The sequence below is a fragment of the Schistocerca piceifrons genome, chromosome 3 (genome assembly GCF_021461385.2).
Source record: "Schistocerca piceifrons isolate TAMUIC-IGC-003096 chromosome 3, iqSchPice1.1, whole genome shotgun sequence".
Classification (NCBI taxonomy): Eukaryota; Metazoa; Arthropoda; class Insecta; order Orthoptera; family Acrididae; genus Schistocerca; species Schistocerca piceifrons.
The window spans coordinates 94,370,448-94,390,927 of record NC_060140.1 but is presented as its reverse complement, the minus strand read 5'-3'; the positions used below and the strand labels follow the sequence as shown (position 1 = coordinate 94,390,927).

Sequence of the window (20,480 nt, the reverse complement as noted above, 5' to 3'; positions counted from 1 at the left end):
TTTGAATAGCAACATTGAAACATGCTAGTAGTATTACTTCTTAATCATGCAACTGAGTTCTGTGGTGCAAACAATCTTTTCTTCGCAGTCCACATACACTGCTTTTTGGGAAAGTCCTGTAGGAATGGCTATATGGAGATTAAATGTTTATGTAACTCACCCGACAGCATGCAAGACCAAACTACAAGAGGTAAACATGGCAGGAACATCAGGATTTAAATTCTTGTAGTCAGAGGGGAGAAGAAAATCTGCAGAAGGAGAAGAAAATCTGCCCTCTCCTTTCGAAAGGAACCATCTTGGCATTTGTCTTAAATGATTCAGGGAAACAACAGAAAATGTAAATCTGGATGGCCAGATAGGGAAGTGAACAGGTAAGCAGTCACATTATGATTAATGAAATTGGGATACAATTAGCTTCATGAGTCTGAAACTTTTAATCTGCAGTAACCTGCGTAGCAAGTTAAAAAAATGTTGCAACAGCCATGTGGTTAACATATTTTTGCACAATCAGTGACTTTTAGTGTATCAAATGGCAATATTGCAATCTTAAAAGAACAGTGCTGTTGCTCCGATTACTGCTGTCAATCAGGTTATGATAAACATAGCTGTTGTCACTAACAAAAAACTGATCAGGGTTTATTTAATATTTTTTATTACTATTTATTAAGTATTTAGAACATAGTGCATCAGACAACTTGAAGTGCTGAGACTGCATATGTTTGCAGCAGAGCATCACAAGCTTCATCACTGCTGATTTTATCATTATGGCTACAGAAACCATTTTGCGACCAACAGAGAATTTATGTTAAATGACGATCATGAAGGCTCTCTCTGCCAATCCACTCTGGTAATCGGAACATATTACTTATTACTTTTGAAGACTCTAGCAGAACACATGTTTGGTATTTAAAAAGGAATACACAACATTATTTACCGACCTTGTTACTAATTAATAACTTAAATGAGTTAGTAAGTTACCAGCCCCCAATAGAGTTGCTATAGTTAGGGAACAGTAAGTTGGCCTCCGGCACCAAGTACTAATCTTCTGATTGTTTTGTGTTTCCGATTGCCGCTACTCTAACAACCACAAAGTTTTGACATATAATTGCCTGTATTTTTGTCTTGTCTTTGTGAGTGGATGATTAATAAAAGTAATTATTGTACTTATATTTTCATGCATTATGATATACAATCACAAATTTTTATTGAATGTTTTGAATGTAATTTTTGTTCTGCTCATTGCATTCTACTGCAACAGCCTTAATTTAGTTCCTTATTCCTTGCTATGAATACTTTCACATCAAAATCACAAGCATTGCCAGATAATCCAAAAGGCAGGGCAGTCAATCAAATATACAACACTTAGCACTGATGCGAAAATATTGTTCTTGTTAAACCCAACTAACTCTTTATTCGCACAAAGTAATAAGTGCTATAGACGGGGGACCTCAAACTGATTCCATATTTCTATACTTCCAAAGGGTTTATGATACTGCTCCTCACAAGCAGCTTATAATCAAATTGCATGCCTATGGAGTATTGTTTCAGTTGTGCGACTGGATTTGTGATTTCCTGCTGGGAAGATTACAGTTTGCAGTAATTAATGGAAAGACATCGAGTAAAACAGAAGTGCTATCTGGCGTTCACCAAGAAAGCGTTATATGAACTCTGCTATTCCTAATCTATACAAACAATTTAGGAGACAATGCGAGCAGCCCTCTGAGATTGTTTGCAAATAATGCTGTCATTTACCATATAGAAAAATCATCAGAAATTAAAACCAATTGCAAAATGATTTAGACAGGGTACTGCATGGTGTGAAAAATGAAAACTGACCTTAAATTTCAAGTGTGAGGTCCTCCACATGAGTACTAAATAATCTGTTAAATTTTGATTACCCAACAAATCACACAAACCTAAAGGCTGTCAGTTCAACTAAATAGCTAGTAATTACTGTTACGGAAAACTTAAATTGGAATGATCATATAGATAATGTTGAGAGGAAGGCAAAAAAAAAAAAGACGTGTGTTTTATTGACAGAACACATCAACGGTCTACTAAAAATACTGCCTACACTATGCTTGTCTGTCCTCCACAACAGGCCTATCACAGAGATTGCCTGCTACGCTTATCTGTCCTCTGCTAGAGTATTGCGCTTAGTATGGGATCTTTACCAGATTGGGTGGACAGAGGAAATTAAAAGTGTTCAAAGAAGGGCAGCTCATTTTGTATTATCGCAAAATTGGGGAGAGAGTGTCACAGATGCGATACGTGAGTTGGAGTGGAATCATTAAAACGAGTATTTTTCATTGCAGCAGGTCTTTTCACAAAATTTTCAGTCACCAACATTCTCCTCCAAATGTAAAAAATATTTTGTTGGCGCACACCTACAAAAGGGAAAAATGATCATTGTCATAAAATAAGAGAAATCAGAGCTTGCACAGAATGATTTAAGTATTTATACGAAGACAGTAACTTGTTCTCGAAAGAACAGTTACTGTTGATGACCGTGCAGCTTTTCCCTGGAATAAATGATGACTAACTGACAACCTCAGCTGCCAGCAGGTGTTGTTGATACACCTCGATGTGGACAGCTGAAAATGTGTGCCCCGACCTGGACTCGAACCCGGGATCTCCTGCGTACATGGCAGACGCTCTATCCATCTGAGCCACTGAGGACACAGATGAATAGCGTCACTGCAGGGACTTATCCCTTGCACGCTTCCCATGAAACTCACATTCTCAACTGTCCACCATTCTACAAGCTGCACGGTCATCAACAGTAACTGTTCTTTCGAGAACAAGTTACTGTTTTCGTATATGTAGTTAAAGGCTACCCAGCCATTGACCTTCGTCTGTGCGAATGCGCGCAGGTTGCCCAAACTCTTACGGGAATCGCCAAAGCATGCGCAAGTAATGAGTGGATGGGCAAATGTCTATAAGGTACAATACATATGTAGAATTGTGGACAGTTGGGAATGAGAGTCTCACAGAAAGCGTGCAAGGGACAAGTCCCTGCAGTCGCGCTATTCATCTGTGTCCTCGGTGGCTCAGATGGATAGAGCGTCTGCCATGTAAGCAGGAGATCCCGGGTTCGAGTCCCGGTCGGGGCACTGATTTTCAGCTTTCCACATCGAGGTGTATCAACACCACCTGTCGGCACCTGAGGTTGTCAGTTAGTCATCATTTAAGAATTTGTTTTTGTCACACACTGTTAAGAGTGTGGACGCATGTGTTCCTGTTTCTATGCATTTTGGCACTGATGACCATACTGTTTAGCACCCGAAAACCTCAGAACACACACACACACACACACACACACACACACACACACAAATAGTGTGAAAGTGGTAGAAGTGGTTCAGTGAACCCTCTGCCAGTAACATACATGTCAACTGCAGAGTAGTCAAGTAGCTATAGATGAAAGCACGTTTATTACTAACACCAGCGTACATCCAAACAGAACTGACTTCCCGGATGGAGAGTGCAACTGTTTATACAAACATTGAATATCCAGAAAATCAAACATATGATACTTCAAGAGCATTCCAGAAATGATAAATGCTAAACAACAAGCATTTGCCGGTAGTCAGATTAGAACTGGCAACTCACAGCATGCGAGCACTGACGCTAACCACTATGCCACACTGCACTCATTGCAGTTTGTCACAGTAAGTACCACATTTGAAGATGTGTGTCTCTATTGTGCAGTTTTTCTGACTCCATATTAATTCCATTTGAAATTTACACCACAGCAGTTTATCACTACAAGTAACTCGTGTCACTGAGCAGTCTGTACTTCTAATCCTACAGTGCCCATGCTATTTATACATCAGAGGTAAGCAGCCAGTTTTATTTAGCCGACATCCAGTTGCACCAGTGTCAATTAAAATTAAGCACATACTAAAATATTACGGTCTCTAAGCATTTGTGTGTGTTATTGAGCAGAAAAATTACACTCAACCCTTTCAGACTGGAAATTTTCTCTGGAGGAAAGAAAATTTTTTTGTTATGCTTGTTCTTAGGTGATTTTTTAAAATGACTTTAGATGCAAGACTTATATGAACATCCACAAATGTGTACATGAGGTTTCCATTGAGGAAAAATATTTCTGTTGCAGCTAATTCATAGCAAACATTAATGTACACAGTTTTAGCCAGAGGGTCTGGAAAGGATTAACAAGCTCTTTTTTACATTAGTGGAAGTTTTTGCATTTGGCTGTTAGTTGCTAGATACATATTACTATGAAATTGGATTAAACCACAGTCCACAAAAATACTTGATTTGGGCTGCAGTTTGACAACCACTGATCTAGACTATGTACACACAGCTTTCATTGTGTTTGCCTTTTCCTTCTAGAGACTCGATATCAAACAGCTGGTAGTAAAGCCTAAATACAAACTTTTCACACTATTGTTGAGAAAAATCATCTTAACCATTGTCATTTTATATAATGTATTGTATGCATAAATATTGTACAAAATGTTGTCTCTGCTGGACATAAATTACATGGAAAAGGAAGAAGGTGAAGAAAGTACGAGAAAAGATTATTATAAACTAGGACTTTATTTACAACAGATACATATTTCGATAATATGTCACAAAGAATCATTATAACAATTTTTTCAGAAAATTCTGTAACAACACAAAGAGATCATTGTTTTACTACAAACCTGTTATGTACTGCTTGCAATTTTTCCCTACAGTATGACACATTAACAAGCAATTTTTGCAATGACAGATAACTGATAGTGCTATACATAGCTGATAAAAATAGACACAAGATACTTTGTAATAGGAACTATATTTCTGTCACTACGTCCTTACTCATCAAAGTTTACACAGAGTTCCTTATATGTAAATAATCAATAATAAATTTCACGACAAGACTTTTTCTGTGGCAACAAAGTCTCACTGCCAATATTGGTACAGTTATAGAATTATCACTTCCTGGATAAAATATTTTTGAAATATGAAGCACTGAAACAAGTCACTCAATTCCTGAAATACCAGACATGAAGGAGAACCACAAACACCACATACTGACTACAACTCACCACACATTGCAAAATAACATTAAGCAGTTTCTCCTGCTATCAGCCATTACAATCTGTGTAATTTCCAAAATAATTTTCTGCTGTGGCAATTTATATGTAATAAATTGATGTAACTGTGTTTCAGAAGCCCTTGATAATGGAACTAAGCCAAAATAATGAAAAAATATCACATTCAAAATACAACTGAAACATGGAATGCAGTTCTGGTCTTGATTAAATATTTGTGTCAAGACTGAAATGGAAAAATACTATTTGAAAAAGGAATTCATAGACATAAATAAAACTAACTCTTTAATCTGCACTGCAAAGAAACAAAGTTTGGAATTTTGAGAAAGAAAATTATTCCAGAAAATGAGGCACTGGGGCAGAGATTTGCGTAAGGAGAAATACCATATTTTCATATCTTTTTCTTTGAAGACTGGAAAAAAATTAGGTCTGCATTTATCTAAACTTCTCTCTCACATTAAGTCATAGAATGTGTGATTTTTCATGAGCTCAAATTATTTATTTTAACCAGTTTAGAATGTTTTCAATATATAATCAGATAACAGTGAAATATTTGTGTCAGTTATCAGCTGCTAACAATCATGTTTATACTACTTTTTCTTTCTTTTTGGTCTAATATCAAAATGTCATTTGATTTGCATGGTCCTCTATTTTCACACAACATGGCTGTCATTACTCCCCAACATGAAACATACATTTTCTCAGTATCTGCATGTGAGGCAAAGAAACATCTCTCCTGTGTCTTCATAGTTTTACACAGAATTTTTCAGAGGTTTCTAGATGATATCAGCAGAGCATCATAACCAGTATTAGTCCTTCTTTCACAACAGCCAAAATGATTTTAACAGTGAGACATCTAATTCATGTGTCACCATTAAGAGCACGATTGGGTGTAGTTTGGTGGAAATCTCAGAAGAAAGAACAAACAATCATGCCAGAAAAACCTAAATCAGTGATGGGATTTGCCATCTCTCAAAATATGCTTCTAAGGAATACAACTATAAACCAACTACATACAAAGAATGCTAATGGTTAGAACACCTCATCTGCAGGAGCAGCTGGGCAATAACTGGAGAGTGAATAAATGTTTCTAAAAACACAATTGAATCTTTGACATACCAAAAGAGGGAATTGAAATTATGGGTTGCAAAATGGTGAGCTGAAAGGCAGGCAAAACTTGCTGCCAAAGAAGCAGAGAAAAACTGAAGTCCCATTGCTAGTTTTGGAATATCAATACCCAATACTTCTTTTAATATCAAGAGTGTGACATTGAACAAATGCATATAATTTTTAACGTGACACATTTTGAAAATTAAGGGAAAAGAATTCTACAACTAATATGAAATAAATGAAAATCAGTTCTACCAGAAGCTGCATAAATGGGACAAAACATTCAGTGTTCCATTAATACATGACTCTGCAGAGCACTAATTTTCCAATCCCTTACTTAGTCACACTATCCTATTTTCAGTCATTGCTATTTGAGAGAAAATATCAAATATAAAAAATTATATGTAACAACACACCTTTCAAACTATTCCATCAACTTTTATTCTCAAATTACATAAATGTAAATGGCTCCCAATAGGTTGCAGAGCATACTAAATACAGCAGTCAATATATTTGCTTTCTTTTTGTTTTTCCAATGTTAATAGGCACACACTGTTTAGTATGAGTTTGGTTGAAACGTAAAAAGACTAGCCTTATGAGCACAGAGACAAAAAGGTTGTTCTAAAAAATACAAATACGAAGAAAGATGTGGGGATATTTGCTCATGATTCTCTGGTTTATGACTTTTTCTGCTCTCTGAACACATTCAGCATTTTTTTCTTTTACTACTTGTATTTAAGAATGCAGAAGATTTTGACGAGGATGAGATAGACGCATAATAGTTTCATATGGTTTTCCATGTCAGTTACTAACAACAGTTTTTTCTTTAAGTACGTTTGCTGAATCAGATTTGCATTCAGTTGTTTCTCCCCAAATTTATGAAGGACCATGTGGCAGCAGCACATCATATAACATTTTAAACCGCTTCATTATGATTGTGTTACAGCAAGAAGAATACTCAAGAAATGTCCAAATATTTGCTTCAGTCTTCAGTTTGGCTAATTGATCTCCTTTGTGCTAACCATCCAGCTGAAAAAATTACTGAAAATTTAAATGTACTTTTTTACAGGAACCAATAAAAAATATATATTACTGGTTTTGCTGTTGCAAATGTGGGAAAATAGTGAGGATTGTCAGATTTTAAACAGCAACATCTATAAGTAATGTCTCATAACAGAATTACAAATTTCTTGCTGGATTTGTAAGAGAATACACAAAAACATTTTAATAGTGACTACCACATACAAATGTAATAAAACAGAGGGTCTAGACAGCAAAAAATAAGACATAACAGGAAGGTTCACATGTACATGAAAATTTTAAATACTGAAAGTACATTTTAACAAAGAAAAAAGTTTTCTGTAGAGTATTAAAACCAAGCAAAATAGTTATTTATAATTACACGGTAAAAAAATATGTAAAACTGTTTATCGGAATTACCTAAGTTCAGCATAAATTAAGTTCCACTGATACCGCCATCACACTAATTTCACGACAATGTTAACCTTAATCAATGATGCACAGAATCAAATAACCTTCGTGAAAACACAAAGGTAAATTCTGTGTTTCCAGTAATTCAGAATTTCAGGCTGAAGCCAGCTCCAACTGCAACACGTCCTTTCTCAACAACACCCATGTGAAACCCACCAGCAGGGACTTCTTCATCATCTCCCTGAAACAATTGAATTATACTTAAAGTCACTAACCCAAAATACATTGATCTTGGAATTCAGTATTTTTAAAAAAAAATATGTATGTACTAGAAACAAAAATTATATAACACTGAAATAAAATTTTAGGGAAAATGTTTACAAACTGGAGGTGTTTCAAGGCAAGAGTGAAAAGAAAACTGGCACAAAGTGGGCTAAAGACAGGAAAAAGAAATAGTGAAAGAATGAAGATACTGTAAAAGAAGAAAAAAAGCAAAAAAGACTAAGAATGAAGGCACTAATGCAAGAGTAAAAAATAAAAATTAACAGTTAATAACAAACTAAAAAATGGAAACTGAGTGTCTCTAAATCTTGCTAAACTTTAATCCATATTATTAGTTTCAGCTGTTGGTATGGCTCTCTGGCAGGAACATATGCACTAACTAACTCAAATTATTAGTATCTGAACAGTTTTACAGGAAAAGAACAGTCACTAAGATGGATAAATGCTCACATAAATCTATGTGAGGCATGGTCTGCAATCCTGAAACTGCCAGCAAACTTTTCTGGTTATGTAGTGTGCTTTGTCTAGTGAAGAAGACAAAATAATTATTATGTTGTGTGGCATTAATAATACATGGCATTGTAAGCAGGTGAAGAAAGGTGCTATTATATGCCATCAGATGAAAATTTATGATGGAAAATGCAATAGAAGTAACTTGTGCAAGCTGCTTGCTGTAAATTATACATTTTCTTCTCATGGGGAAATGCAGCTTAAGAGCAATGAAGACATTTGTAAGACTATATTTTACACCTCAAGCTATAGCTAAGGACAATAAATATAGTACTGTTTTATGACCAATTGTGCTTTTTGTTCTGACAGTGCATTTTAAACATGTTCTTATTTTTGTTTTATTTCATTGTCTTTCAGTATTATGTTGAAAATATTTATTTGCACTGTCATCATCTTTATTTAATTAATGGAAAATGAAATGTTTACCTTAAACCTGTCAAATACAATTGACAGGCATAATAATTCTGTGACCAAAAAGTTTTACAAACTTCAAGTCCTCTTGTGAGGCATTTTGTTGCTGATCTGTCAACATTTCATTATAGTGCGAAAAGAGCCTCTTGGGGTCTAAATTTGACGATGGAAGACAAAGTCCATCCAGGATGAAAGCAGACGTTTGACAATGCCAATATTGCTACTAACTTGCCACATCATTAACAGTCAATCATCATCATCATCCTGGGGGTTGAAACAAGAACCTAGACCCTATAGCAGTTAACAGAGACTTGCATGGATCAGTGGCTGTAAGTGTTGACAGCTTCATCTGGAGGGGCATATCACTGTTTAGTGTCATCATTATATGTTCCTTTTCCCAGAGTCCATCAAGTCAAACTTGAAACAGAGATAACAACATATTTTGGGGCACTTTAAGGCAAATTCTACCAAAAGCAACACATTTTGAAAAGATTTCTACTGCAGTGCATCAACTGGACAGCATATTTTCCATAGTATGCAATTGTAAATAACACCAACTACAGCACTAAAGCTTCACAAACATGATGCCGACTTGATTGAATTCATGCAAATGCAGTAAAACAGAACACTGAGAATATTATTTTTGCTATTTTGCGAAATGAAGTTTGTTGTTCAGTTTGATCTCTAGTGTCGTCCCACTGTTTGACTGGTTAATAGAAGCAAAGCAAGCAGACAACATGTTGATTCAGGTGCATGAAAACCTGAAGTGCCATATATGATGGTACTTGTACCTATACTTCATACTACGAAAATAACGTAGTTTAATTGATGCACCATATTGAAGATCTCTCCAAAATAATTTTCTGGGGTATCTGTTTACCAAAACAGTTGGTTAGTATCCATACATCCAACAATCAGTTCAGATAATTGCAGTTTTTGAAGTAGTAGGCTTGACAAAACATTCTGCGTAACAAAAATAAATCCCTTTCTAAAATCTACATAGGACAAATAGTTCAGAAGCCCACTCATTATGGAAATAATTGGATCTAATGACAACAATGTAGAAACTGATATCAGTGACCATGAGGCAGATTTAACTTGGAACAGAAGCTTGCAGAAGAACTATGGCTCAAAATTACAAGACTAATTGACCTTCCACTATACACCTATGTGCCTAGATCAGTTCGTGATGAGAAGAACCCTCTGTAATATACAGTCACTGTCTGGTGCTAAACACATTCTCTGAAAATTATTTCGAGCAGTTTGTCCATGAGCCCTTGTGAATAGCAAATGGTTCTGAAAACACACTTTACCTCTTAGCAACAAATAATCCTGAGTTAATAGTGAGCATCAAAACAGATACAGGGATAGTGAACACAGGGTTGTCGTAGTGAGATTGAATATTGTAACCCCCAAATCCTCCAAAAATAAATGAAAAATATACTTATTCAAAAAAGCAGATAAAAATTCACTTGATGCCTTCCTGAGAGGCAATCTCTACTCCTTCCAAATTAACAATGTAAGTGTAGGCCAGATGTGGCTTGAATTCAAAGATATAGTGTTGGCAGCAATTGAGAGATTTATTCCAAATAAATTAACTAAAGATGGGGCTGATCCTCCTTGGTACACAAAATGGGTCAGAACACTTGCAGAAACAACGAAACAAACATGCCAAATTTAAACAGACACAAAATCCCCAAGATTGCTGAACTTTCACAGAAGCTCGAAAATTAGTGCAGACTTCAATGCGAGACGAGTATAATAGTTTCCACAATGAAACTTCGTCTCGAAACTTGGCAGAAAATCCAAAGAGATTCTGGTTGTATATGAAGTATGCTAGCGGTAAGACACAATAAATGCCTTCTCTGCACGATAGCTTAGGAAATACTATCAGTGACAGTGCTGCAAAACAGAGATACTAAACACAGCCTCTGAAATGCCTTCACAAAAGAAGAAGAAGTAAATATTCAAGAAATCGAATCTAGAACAGCTGCCAGCAAGAGTAATTTAGAGGTACACACCCTCGGAGTAGTGAAGCAACTTAAATCACTTAATAAAAGCTCAAGTCTTCTGGTCCAGACTGTATACCAATTAGGTCCCTTTCAGAGTATGCTGATATAATAGCTCCTACTTAACAATCATATACAATCGTTCGCTCAAGGAAAGATCCGCACCCAAAGACTGGAAAGTTTCACAGGTCACACCAATATTCAAGAAAGGTAACAGGAGTAATCCACTAAATTACTGACCCACATCATTAACGTCGATACGCAGCAGGATTTTGGAACATATATTGTGTTCGAACCTTATGAATTACCTCGAAGAAAACAGTCAATTAACACACAGTCAACATGGATTTAGAAAACGTCGTTCCTATGAAACACAACTAGCTCTTTACTTGCACGAAGTGTTGTGCTATTGACAAGTGATTTCAGATTGGGTCTGTATTTCTGGATTTCCAGAAGGCTTTTGACACTGTAACACACAAGCGACTTGTAGTGAAATTGCGTGCTTATGGAATATCATCTCAGTTATGTGACTGGATTTGTGATTTCCCGTCAGAGATCACAGTTCGTAGTAATTGATGGAAAGTTATCGTGTAAAACAGAAGTATTTCTGGCATTCCCAAAGGAGTGTTATAGGCCCTTTGCTGTTCCTCATCTATATACACGATTTGGGAGACAAACCGAGCAGCCGTCTGAGGTTGTTTGCAGATGATGCTGTTGTTTATTGACTAAGAAAGTCATCAGAAGATCAAAACAAATTGCCAAACGATTTGGAAAAGATATCTGTATGGTGCGAAAATTGGCAACTGACCCTAAATAACGAAAAGTGTGAGGTCATCCACATGAGTGCTAAAAGGAATCGTTTAAACTTCAGTTACATGATAAATCAATCAAATCTAATGGCCCTAAATTCAACTAAACACCTAGGAATTACAATTATGAACAACTTAAATTGGAAGGACCACACAGAAAATGTTGTGGGGAAGGCTAACCAAAGACTGTGTTTTATGGCAGGACACTTAGAAAACGTAACAGACCTACTAAGCAGACTGCCTGCACTATGCTTCTCTGTCCCCTTCTACAATACTGCTGCGCGGTGTGGGATCCTTACCAGATAGTATTGATGGAGTACACTGAAAAAGTTCATAGAAGGGCAGCACTTTTGTATTATTGTGAAACAGGGGAGAGAATGTCTCTGAGATGATACAGGATTTGGGGTGGACATCATTAAAACAAAGGCGTTTATCGTTGTGGTGGAATCTTCTCACAAAATTCCAATCACCAACTCTCTCCTCTGAATGTGAAAATATTTTGTTGACACCAATATAGGGGAAAACAATCACCATGATAAAATAAGGGAAACCAGAGCTTGTATGGAAATATACAGGTGTTTGTTCTTTCCATGCAGTATACGAGATTGGAATAACAGAGAATTGTGAAGGTGGTTCCATGGGTGAACCCTCTGCCAGGCGGTTAAATCTGATTTGCAGAATATCCATGTCAATGTAGATGTAAACAAACTTCTGAAGAAACTAAAGATTACTACATAGTAGGAGGAGATTACCCATTGACAGTGAGATCATTAGAGACTGAGCATAAGTTCAGATTAGAGAAGAATGGAGAAAGAAAGTGGCTGTGTTTCAACAGAACCATCCTGGCATTTGCCTTAAGCGATTATAGGGAAATCACGGAAAACCTAAATCAGGATGGTGGGACGCGGGTTTGCTGCCATCCTTCTGAATGTGAGTCCAGTGTGCTAACCACTGTGTCACCCGCTCGGTTACAGCATAATAGGTGTAAAACAAAAAATAGGTTACAGACAGATTTTGAATGAAATGTGTGTGTCTGTCATGAGGGCAATCTGTTGTGCCTTGAATGACTGCTGTAAAAGGATATGCTTGGCAGATTTCTTACAAATGCAAAGAAATTCTGGTCACATATAAGAGCTGTTGTAGCACCAAAGTTAGTGTTCAAACATTTATGGATGACTCTGGAGCTGAAATTGAGAATGGTAAAGCAAAATCAGAAATGCTGTCAAACATTTTCAAATATTCCTTTACAAAAGATTAGCCAGAGCTACTGCCCAAATTTAATGGTTCAAATGGCACTCAGCATTATGGGACTTAACATCTGAGGTAGTCCCCAAGAACTTACAAGGGAACCTCTCCATCACACCCCCCTCAGATTTAGTTATAAGTGGGCACAGTGGATAGGCCTTGAAAAAATGAACACAGATCAATCGAGAAAACAGGAAGAAGTTGTGTGGAACTATGAAGAAAATAACCAAAATATACAAACTGAGTAGTCCATGTGCAAGATAGGCAACATCAAGGATAGTGTGAGCTCAGGAGCGCCGTGGTCCCGTGGTTAGCGTGCACAGCTGCGGAACGAGAGGTCCTTGATTCAAGTCTTCCCTCGAATGGAAAGTTCAATTTTTTATTTATGTGACAAATCCTTATGTTTTCATCACTTTTTTGGGAGTGATTACCACATCCACATGAAAACCTAAATCAGGCAAGGTAGAAATATCTTTTTACCATTCGTCAATTGTACAAGTTAGGTGGGTCGACAACATATTCCTGTCATGTGATGCACATGCCGTCACCAGTGTCGTATAGAAGATCAGACGTGCTTTCCTGTGGAGGAATCGGTTGACCTATGACCTTGCGATCAAATGTTTTCGGTTCCCATTGGAGAGGCACGTTCTTTCGTCTACTAATCGCACAGTTTTGTGGTGCGGTCACAAAACACAGACACTAAACTTATTACAGTGAACAGAGACGTCAATGAACGAACGGACAGATCATAACTTTGCGAAAATAAAGAAAGTAAACTTTTTACTCTAGGGAAGACTTGAACCAAAGACCTCTCATTCCGCAGCTGCTCACGCTAACCACGGGACCACGGCGCTCCTCAGCTCACACTTTCCTTGATGTTGCATATATTGCGCATGGACTACTCAGTTTGTATATTTTGCTTATTTTTTTTCATAGTTCCACACAACTTTTTCCTGTTTTCCTGATTGATCTGTGTTCAGTTTTTCAAGGCCTATCCACTGTGCCAACTTATAACTAAATCTGAGGGGGGGTGCGATGGGGAGGTTCCCTTGAACTACTTAAACCTAACTAACATAAGGACATCACATACATCCATGCCCGAGGCAGGATTCGAACCTGGAACCGTAGCGGTCGCTAGGTTCCAGACTGAAGTGCCTAGAACCGCTCGGCCACAATGGCTGGCCCCAAATTTAATTTTTGCACCACATTTTATTGGCACTAGTGTCTGTAGTTTAGGTAAACAGCTGATACCATTATATAACTGAACAAAGCTCCCGTGTCTGATGTAATCCCCGCCGGATTCTACACCAAATTTGAAGCTGAGCTAGCCCCTTTTGGAACATAATGTATCATAAATATCCTGAACATAAAACTGTGCCCACAGTTTGAAGAAATCCATCTACAAGAAGAGTAGCAGAAGTGATCCACAAAACTACCATCCTGTATCACTGACATCAATTTGTTGTAGAATCTTAGAACATATTCTGAACACTCAAGACACTTTGAACAGAATGATCTCCATACCCACCAGCACATGGATTCTGAATTGTATTTTTCTTACATGAGATAATGAAAGCTGTGGATGAAAGCAGTCAGGCATATGCAGTACTTCTCAACGTCCAAAAAGCATTTTACTCAGTACCAGATCCATACGTATGATCCAAAGTACACTTGTATGTGGTATCAAGTGAAATTTGTGACTGAACTGAGGATTTTTGTAGGAAGCTGCAGCACATTATCTTGGATGGTAGATTGTCAGAAGAAGTAGAAGTAACTTAGGTATAGGTGTGCCCAAGGGAAGTGTGTTGGACTCTTGCTGCTCATGCTGCATGATGTTGCAGACAATATGGATAGTAACTTGACTTTTCACTGATGTTCCAGTTATCTATAATGAAGTACTGTCTGGGGAAAAGAGATACCAGTCAAATCTTGATAAGTTTTTAAAGTGGCGCAAATGTAGTACCCTATGATTACAATATCAGTAAAGAGGCTGCTTATAAAACATTGTGTTATTCATTCCAGAATATTGTTCAAGTGCGTGAGGCCTGTACCATACAGGGCTGACCAGGGGAAACGATGGTCACATGTATTTGTGATCCACAAGAGATCATCCTAGAGATGCTGAAAAAACTGAATGGCGGACACTTGAAAACAGGTGCAAACTATCCTGTGAAAGCCTGCTAACAAAATTTCAAGAACCAACTGTAAGTGAGGAACCTAGGAACATACTATAAGCCCCATTGTATCATTTCCGTAGAAATCGTTACGACTAGATTACACTAGGTCCACAGTGCAAAGTGATGTTTGAAGCAGTCAGTGTTCCATGTGTAAGTGGAATGGGAAGAAGCCCCAGTAGCTGGTATAATAGGAAGTATCCTGTGCCATGCACTTCACAGTGGTTTGCAGAGTATAGACAGAGATGTGGAACTGTTACTCGAAAGGAATTTGTGGACAGTAGGGTATTTTCGTGTGATATCAATGTAGGACTTTATTTTACATGAAAATTGAATGGTCATTTGTCTGTCAGGCATGAATCTCAGCCATGACAGAAAATTCAAGATACAGTTTCAACATTACAGAACTCAGTTATCAAAATTAGTAACCGCTGCATTCAAATTTACCTTTTACCATGGGCATGGGGAAAATACCACATTTTATGACATTTCATAAAAACTGCTGACTTCATGGCCTACTTTACAGTATTATTATAAGTTATCACGATCTGAACCTACTAAGTGTATTAATACGTTAGTGTTTTACAACAGAAAGTAGGTTTGTGTGAAGAAAGGTTTGCAGCTGAGACAATGAAGTGCTAGAAAACCTTACGTAAACACTTACTGGCACTATTCCATTTCTACCTGCTGAGTATTTGAAAAGCATCACTGGTTACCAATAGAACTGCATAACAATTGAACCTATGGGAAATATGTAGGGGGGGGGGGGGGGGGGGGAAGGAAGACATACTGAAACATTTGCTCATTCTCAAATTTCATTCATGCAAATACAGCAGTTTACTGTCAAGCACACTGTAAACTGATTAACATTTAAGATCAACAGACTCCCTGCAATAAGGATTTAAATATGAACAGAGCTTTTAGCTGTGTAATAGATTATAAAACGTTTGGAAAATGAAACAGTGTCTGATTGCAGAATAACCTATTTTTTACACATTACAGATGTGGACAGACAGCATTAGTTTCCCTAAAATATGTCACACCATATCTACACACCTACTCCACAAGCCACCATATGGTGCATGGTGATGGGTGCCATGTACTACTACTAGTCATTCCACTTCCTATTCCACTCACAAATAGAGCACTCTGTGCCTCCACATGATCCCATGTTTTATCTTGTCTTCACGCTCCTTATACTAAATGTACACTGATGACAGTAGAATCGTTCTGCATACAGACACAAATGCTGGAACTCTTAATTTGAGTGTTTTATAACATCTTCCCTCCAGGGATTCCCCCTCCAGGGCTTCCCCTTTGAGTTCACAAAACCTCTCTGTAATACCTGCATGTTCGCCAGTAACGAAACTAGTAGCATGCCTCTGAATTGCTTCAAATGCTCCAAATGCAATGTTGCAAAGGATAACATACTGATTCTATTATTTAAGAAGTCTCTGAGCCATTCGGATATTGAGGAGCCTATTCCTTATGATGGGATCTTCATTTAACAGTCGGCAGTGGGGCATTGTATAAAAAGCTTTCTGGAAATCTGCAATCTGTCTGCTGCCTTTCATCCATGGTTCACAGGATACTGTGCAGAACAGGGTAAGCTAAGTTCATAAAAGTGTAGCTGTCTAAATCCATGTTAATTTATGGACAAAAGCTTTTCTATTTCAGGGAAATTTATTATATTTGGTCTTGTAATACTGAATTCTACAAATTTTATGGGTTTGTTTTTTCACACTTATTATATACAGGACTCACCAACAATTGTTTTCAGTCACTTGGGAATTTGTGCTGCACAAGAAATTTGTGATACATGCAAGGGGCCAACTGCAAAGAGTACTCTCTGTAAAATCGAAGTGGATCCCATCCAGAATTGATGGTGGCTTATTTGTTTTCAACACTTTATCAGTTGCCTGTCACCAATGCTTTTTTTTCTAAAAAAAAAAAATAAAAAAAATTTGACGGTACTCTGACACTGGATGTAATGCAGCGAAAATTACTTATAACTGAAGCCTGGGATACCACCCGTCTGCTTTTAGCCATGACGTCATCAACATGTCGAACTTAAAAAGGGTATCGAACTCTTCAGTTGACTTCAGTTGAATGAAGCAGGTGATACCGAAAAACAACGAAACATACAAGAGAATGTGGTATCAAACACTTTAGTTTACATCACATCAAATGAAGCATGTCATTCCTATCAACCCCTGAACAATAAAAGAAAATGGTATCTTACACTTCTGTTGATCTATAATACACCTCCAATGAAACAGGTGAGTCCAATCAATCCTCTGACATACATAACAATACAAGGAAATATTACCGAGCATATATTTTAACCCATAAAACACCTCTAAAAGAACAAGTAAAATAGTTTGTTAGTTTTCTGCTCATCTCTCACCTCCAACTTAACTTACAAGTTACAACGAAAGACAAGACACACTGTAAAATTTCGCACAATCGACAAGAACAGAACATCAAATGCAAACAAAGAAAGAACAACAAAATAAAGTGGCAATGAACTGCGAAGGATCATGGTAGCAGGACTGTAGAGACATCTATCGGTAGCTCGGCGTTTGAGCGTACGCATATCCGTTTAGCACTACCATCGCCCACTATTAGCGGGCGAGGGCACTACATGCTTGTCAAACTGACTGCCAGCGATTCAGTTGTTGAGGATGGTTGCCGCAGCTTCGAAATGCTTGAAACAGTCAATTACATCGCTTTTCCCACCAGAAACTGCACTGGTCTCATTTGTATTGCAATTACCAGCACGAAAAAATGAAATAAAAAATTTACATCCGTGAAATAATTCTTTGGCACTCTTCAAAGTCCTCAACATCGTAAAAAAATTACTTTGTTGATGAAAAAGTTTAGGGGTGCGCGTTCCCCCAGAAAAACAGCACTGCCTGTCACCATCAGGGATGTCTAATTCTATGTATTCCTGTGTGACATCAAGCAATGTTACATCTGCACAATCCTCTTAAGTGAATGATTTTTTTTTTTTAATGCAAAATTTAAAACTTCAGCTTTCCTATTGATCACTTCTGTTATCAGAGCGGACGTGTCACTAGTGATCGGAAGAGGAGCCTTCAATCTGCTTCACGATTTGACATGGGATCATTTTCTTGGGTTCTCAGCACGATCTTTAGCTAAAGTATGTTAATGGAAGCTGTTTATGCTTCATGCATTGATATTGTTAAATTGAAATCTTAAAACTGCACGATCAGGTTGATTCCATGCAACTGAGAGTAGATGCTCTTTGAATTATTCAACTATTCTAGTGGAATCGGTTAGCTGGTAAAACCATGCAGTGATTAACCCGAGTTCATCTAGGCGAGTGATCAGCAAACTCATTAGTCAACAGAGCAGAATCTGGCAGCAGAATGGCTGAAATTTCTCTTGGGAGCCAAAATTTGTAAAAATAAATATACAGATAGGTACATTGTTATTAACTTAATTAGGGTACTCCTAAGCTGGTCCCTACTAAAAACATCCTCAGTCTGACTGAGATATGACCACTAAGCCCTGCTTCCAACTCTCCCATCCACATTAGTTGTTTTGTCTGTCTCCTTTAGTTCATCCTCTGTTATGTCCATACCCTCTCATATACCTTTCTCAATAATTGAAATTACATGTTGTTCTCCATATCACTTTCTAAAATTAAATCAATAAACTTTATTTAAAGTCTTAAGTATTACTTAAACTATTCGTATGTTTAATAAAACTGGATAACATAATTAATAGTAAGAGGAGAATGACAGTGCAGAGGCAAAGTGCCTCAGACAAAGGCAGGTTGAATTACCAGCCAAAGGGGTGCAGATTTTAACTAAAATTCTTATCATTATGGCCCTGAATGCTACTTTCTTAAAGGATTCCATAATACGCCCAACATTGGAGCTCCCATAACTAGCAAACCTGCCCTCCCTTGTACCTGCTTGTATTCTGCTGAATGGGCAGCCACTTGTTCATTCACAGAGTGAATGGGTGACACCAGACAGCCAGTCCCTACATTGAATCTCTGCTTGCTTTGAGCAATGCAAACACTTTATAACCTGTCTGAGGTGAGTGTATAAAAAGGTGCCTAGCAATTAAGCCTCTGGACCAAACAAGTGAAACTTGAGGTATCTCATGCAACATACCAGTTTCTCCATCATACCCACACCCCAAAGAAGCCAACTGCAGGTGGCTAACAGTGGCTTCAGTTGTTTGTGAATTGCAGCCAGCTCCTGCATCCACACACCCTCCCTGTCCATCCTACTATTAACACGTTCGCTGCCACTGTAATTGGCCTTGCGTTGCCACGTAACCAATTATTATTTTAATAGAATCTCAAACTGTATTGCTAAAAGTAATATAAAATGTATTTATTATATAAGTAAAAGATAAAATTTACTCTCGCGAATCAATTTTTTTTTAGGCGCATTAAGGCGTCAGTGGCATATCAGGCCGTATTCTGTAGCATGTGGCCATGGACGCGCTAGTGCGTCTCGTTTATTTTTCCCGAAAATTGTGGCAGTTTAGAGTACTACATTTTTATTTTATATTCATAAATAAAACGAAAAATCCTACTGACAAACGACTTATTTATTGAACAAAAATATAGTTGAAACAGCATTCAAAAACAAACACAAGATCTTGAAGAAACTCCTGAAATAAAATGTATATCAAATCTCAGAGAAGATACAATCAAGAACTTTACCGACTACACTCAAACAAATAAGTATTAGAAGAAAACGATTTCGTGAAATACAGTCGGCAATTCCTTTCACGTGAAATAAAGGGTCCTTTTTCAATAGTCCTGCAACTTCCTCATCCTTACATTTCCCATGTGCAAGAAAACTGGCCGAGCGGTTCTAGGCGCTTCAGTCTGGAACCGCGCGACCGGTACAGTCGCAGGTTCGAATCCTGCCTCGGGCATGGATGTGTGTGATGTACGTAGGTTAGTTATGTTTAAGTAGTTCTAAGTTCTAGGGGACTGATGACCGCCGGCTGCGGTGGTCTCGCGGTTCTTGGCGCGCAGTCCGGAACCGTGCGACTGCTATGGCGCAGGTTCGAATCCTGCCTCGGGCATGGATGTGTGTGATGTCCTTAGGTTAGTTAGGTTTAAGTAGTTCTGAGTTCTAGGGGACTGATGACCACAGCTGTTAAGTCCCATAGTGCTCAGAGCCATTTGAACCTTTTTTGACTGATGACCTCAGATGTTAAGTTCCATAGTGCTCAGAGCCATTTTGAGCCTTTTTTTAATTTTTTTTATATTTTTTTATGCAGGAAAACTCCCAAGAACACTAACAATTCGCCAACCGTCCATCTTTCCAACAATTTATTCGTAATAGTTCTTTGGTTCCCACAGGAAGGAATAATTCAATTACGTTTCGATTTGTTCCTTCTACAACTTTCAATAGAAATTCGTCCGTCGGCAAAAGACGA

At 37.6% G+C, this 20,480-nt stretch overlaps 1 protein-coding gene and 1 non-coding gene across 7 annotated transcripts in view; one reads left to right on the top strand and one right to left on the bottom strand.

Moving 5' to 3' along the window:
* Positions 1–3,039: 3,039 nt before the first annotated feature.
* Positions 3,040–3,113, top strand: Trnat-ugu. Its single transcript has one exon. It is a non-coding gene; the product is annotated as a tRNA-Thr (tRNA).
* Positions 3,114–4,547: 1,434 nt separating this feature from the next.
* The window catches only part of LOC124788017 (cyclin-dependent kinase 11B), a 105,027-nt gene continuing 89,094 nt past the window's right edge, over positions 4,548–20,480 (bottom strand). For 5 of the 6 annotated variants that reach the window (XM_047255069.1, XM_047255070.1, XM_047255071.1 and 2 more), the window contains one exon: positions 4,548–7,845. In XM_047255069.1, the coding sequence (XP_047111025.1) occupies positions 7,750–7,845 (96 nt within the window). In that variant the 3' untranslated portion in view covers positions 4,548–7,749. The remainder of the gene's footprint in view (positions 7,846–20,480) is intronic. The other variant, XR_007016047.1, reaches the window with a different exon arrangement.